The sequence below is a fragment of the Piliocolobus tephrosceles genome, chromosome 8 (assembly GCF_002776525.5).
Source record: "Piliocolobus tephrosceles isolate RC106 chromosome 8, ASM277652v3, whole genome shotgun sequence".
NCBI lineage: Eukaryota > Metazoa > Chordata > Mammalia > Primates > Cercopithecidae > Piliocolobus > Piliocolobus tephrosceles.
This window is the reverse complement of record NC_045441.1, coordinates 67,972,695-67,976,670: the sequence shown is the minus strand read 5'-3', so window position 1 is coordinate 67,976,670 and position 3,976 is coordinate 67,972,695. Positions and strand designations below refer to the sequence as shown.

At 34.5% G+C, this 3,976-nt stretch overlaps 1 protein-coding gene across 1 annotated transcript; it reads left to right on the top strand.

Annotated features, from left to right (window-relative positions):
- Positions 1-2,505: 2,505 nt before the first annotated feature.
- LOC111551647 (60S ribosomal protein L30-like) lies at positions 2,506-2,998 on the top strand. Its single transcript, XM_023225686.1, has one exon. The coding sequence runs from the start codon at positions 2,576-2,578 to the stop codon at positions 2,921-2,923; it is 348 nt and encodes a 115-aa protein (XP_023081454.1). The 5' UTR covers positions 2,506-2,575; the 3' UTR covers positions 2,924-2,998.
- The last annotated feature ends 978 nt before the right edge of the window (positions 2,999-3,976 follow it).

Here is a 3,976-nt window from a genome sequence, read left to right as displayed (position 1 = left end):
TATGAAATCAGGACCACATTTGAGACTTTCTTGGTATTCAAAGTGTTAGCAACCATCAATCAGAAATAGAAACAATGAATTCTACACCGAAGTTTGGGAGAACAAATTCAGTGTTTAGTCTTTCTGATCCCAAGAGAGTTTGAGAAAAAGTTAGATCTATTGAACAATCTCAATTTATGTGTCCTAGGTTTTAATTCAAATGAGAATGTGTCAGATCCAGGATAGGAGAAGAATGACTCAGAATTATGTAGGAGATCTGTAAAATGACCTTTGATTTTTCTGATGCCTCTTGTGGGAATAGCTCTGATTTTAATATACCGGGTGGAATGATATTAAATATTACCAGGGCAACTTTATACTAGCTACACTGTACCATGCCTGGGGAGAGAACAGAGAACTCATTAAATAAATGAAGATGCAAGTCCACACCCAGACATTATCTGTCATTACTTTTAAACCTAACAGATTCATTATCTTCAGCACTGCTTAGAGTATTATTTTTCTAAATAGTTTGCTACATTATCAGGAAAATCTGAATTAGAGGAAAACTGATACAACTTAATGAAATAGCCAGCAAAGGGGGTATCTGTAGTTTGCCAAGGGTCTATAAATTTATGTTGTCTTTTCTTTTTTCTCCAAATGAAACATTGCCTGTCAATCAATTAAAGGTATTCACTGAGCTCTTGTTCTATGGCCACATTACTATAGGTGAAAAATGCAGATACAAAGAAAATGATAGGACTGGTACCTCAATTCAGAATTTATTTTTATTTTTAAGTTTTATAAAAGAAGTATATCATAAAGCTCAAGTATGTTCTAAGGCAGAGATTTTCAAATACTTATAAAAATTATTGAGGAATCCAAAGAACTTTTTCTTATGTACTTAATATCTGTCAATGTTTACCATGTTAGAAATTAAAATTGAGGCATTAAAAAATATTTATTTATTCATCGTTTTCAAACAGCAAAAACAAATCTATTATATATTAACATAAATAGTAGGTTTTGTGAAAAATAACTATGTTTCTACCACAAAAAATAATAAGAAAATTGGCCTTGTTCTACTTTTTTGCAAAGCTTATTATTGTCTGGTTTAGAAAAGACAGCTGGATTCTCATATCTGCTTCAGCACTTAATCTATTGCAATATCATGTCATGTAGCCTCTGGAATATTTTACTGTACACTCATGAGCAAATGAGTATAAATGGAAAATATAATCTTAGTATGAAACAGTTTTGATCTAATAGACCCCAAAAAGGATTTCAAGGACCTCCAGAGGTGCCTAGATCACATTAAAAAAGCCCTGTTTTAGGATAATACGATGAGTAGAAGTGATAACTCAATATTACCCTTTCAATATAAAATTGAAAAATGCAGGTATTCGGATGAGATAGTATTCGTTGAGATCTGCTTTTTAAAAACTGATGCTAACCGAGTTAGCAAAATGAATACAGTTAGAAGGAGATTTAAGTAAATTTCACGTTGCTATATACAAGGTTTGTGTAAACACATGTATGCTTTTTTATGTCTATTTTGTTAAATTTTAGACTCTTATCTATTTTGTTAAATTTTAGCAAAAGACAATTATTTGCATTCTAATTTTTATGTTTTCCTGCACAATACTGTTTCAACTTTAGAAGGTAGTTATTAGCTATTCTTATTATATGGTTTATTTATTTGCTCTACTTTTGTGTAGACATCTGTTTTTAAAGTTAGCTATCTGAAAAAGTCACCTTTTCAGTTAGGTAACGCTGGTGATCAGAACCACCCACAATTTGGAGTGAAACACCACTTTAGAGGAGAATGAATCCAGTGGACAGAATGGCTTATATTACTGCAAGAATAGCTGACTAATGTCAACTGTCAACTGAATAGTCCAAGTTATCCAAAAGAAGAAAATATTAACAAAAAAATATTTTTGGCTTACCATATAAAAGGCCCATTATGCTTTACTACTATTATCAATAAATAAAGATTAAATTTGTTTATGCTATACCAGAGATCTGATATTATAAAGTAATTTTAATCATGATTTTATGGTTTTTTGAATAATCAAAAATCCTTATACAGGGGCATAATGGGTCATTTCATATTTTTCCACGTGAAATCTAGGAATAAACTGACAGATTCCATATCTTATGCTCCCCAGTTTTCTTCATTTGTTGCTTGCAATATTCAGAATTTAAAATGATAAATGAAAAAACATGCTTTGATGGAATTAAGAGAAACAAGAACTGTTGTTATTTAAGGAATGCAAAGGCTCAAAAGTGAATATTCTTCTTTTTCTCTATATTTTACTTCTTCCTTTACCAACCTGATAAAACTCTCACATTTTGAGAAGAATGTATTTAGTTCTAAAAACAGGCTTTGCAATGGCTAGATAAAGGACTGCTTATTTTGTGGATAGTCCTTCTGTACAAAGAACTGTGTGTTACTACTAGTAACACAATAGTCCAGCAGGTAATAGAAAACTCATGAATAGAAGGAAAGAAAATGACAGTAGACCTTTCTTGCTCCCCGGCCATCTTAGCGGCTGCTCTTGCTTGGGGGCCGTCCCGCACCTGAGGCAGGAAGATGGTGGCCGCAAAGAAGACGAAAAAGTCGCTGGAGTCGATCAACTCTAGGCTCCAACTCGTTATGAAAAGTGGGAAGTACGTCCTGGGGTACAAGCAGACTCTGAAGATGATCAGACAAGGCAAAGCGAAATTGGTCATTCTTGCTAACAACTGCCCAGCTTTGAGGAAATCTGAAATAGAGTACTATGCAATGTTGGCTAAAACTGGTGTCCATCACTACAGTGGAAATAATATTGAACTGGGCACAGCATGCGGAATATACTACAGAGTGTGCACACTGGCTATCATTGATCCAGGTGACTCTGACATCATTAGAAGCATGCCAGAACAGACTGGTGAAAAGTAAACCATGCAAAATTTTCCTTTAATAAAATTTGCTTGTTTAAAAAAAAAAAAAAAAAAAAAAAAAAAAAAAAGAAAATGACAGTAGAACCGGAAGATAATCTGCATTTTATGTCAGGTATAAAGGCAGCCCTGTTCAGCTATGGTGTTTAGACCCCTGAATTGCATCTGGTGGTACATCTATGGCTTCATATGCACATGGGTTGGACCTCCTTTTTATCTTGTATTTGAAATATTTAGATTAACAAAGAAAAGATATGTGAAAAATAACTAGCTTAAAGCTGTCTGGAAAGATGTCTCCTTTTTTTCCTTTCCTTTAAATTGCATTTCTTGGAACACTTCAGAAATCTAGTTACTATGTAGCCACACCATGGAGCCAGAAATGGGTATTACAGAGAATGATGATATGTTGAGTTTATTATAGTCCAAGAAATATAAACGTCATCCATTCTTTAGATTATAGATGAAAGATGTCTCCTTTTTTTCCTTTCCTTTAAATTGCATTTCCTGGAACACTTCAGAAATCCAGTTACTATGTATCCACACCATGGAGCCAGAAATGGGTATTACAGAGAATGATGATATGTTGAGTTTATTATAGTCCAAGAAATATAAACTTCATCCATTCTTTAGATTATAGATGACAGTTCAAACTCACAGCCACAGAACAGAGTGTGTTCTCAACTGCACGGAATTGCTTGTTATGATGATGGAATTTTTGCATCTTAAAAGAAGGTAAAAGTTGCCTGATTCGTGTATGATACAATAAACTTAATTGCTGACATAGCAAGTCTTACATAATAACTATGCCAATGGTAGGAAAGTGCTGGGAAGGGAAGATCATGGTCCCTTTAAATTATGTGGAAGGGGGAAGGGAAGTGCTGGGTAGAGAAAGGCAGGTCCCTGGCTAGGGCTTCACCTCCATGGACCTAGGTGAAGACAGCCACTCCTGCTTTCCTGCCCAAATGTTGCATTTTCTAAGACCACCCTGGCCCACCATGCCCCTATCCTGATAAAAACCTGAGACCCTAGTGGCCAGACACACAGAAGCAGCTAG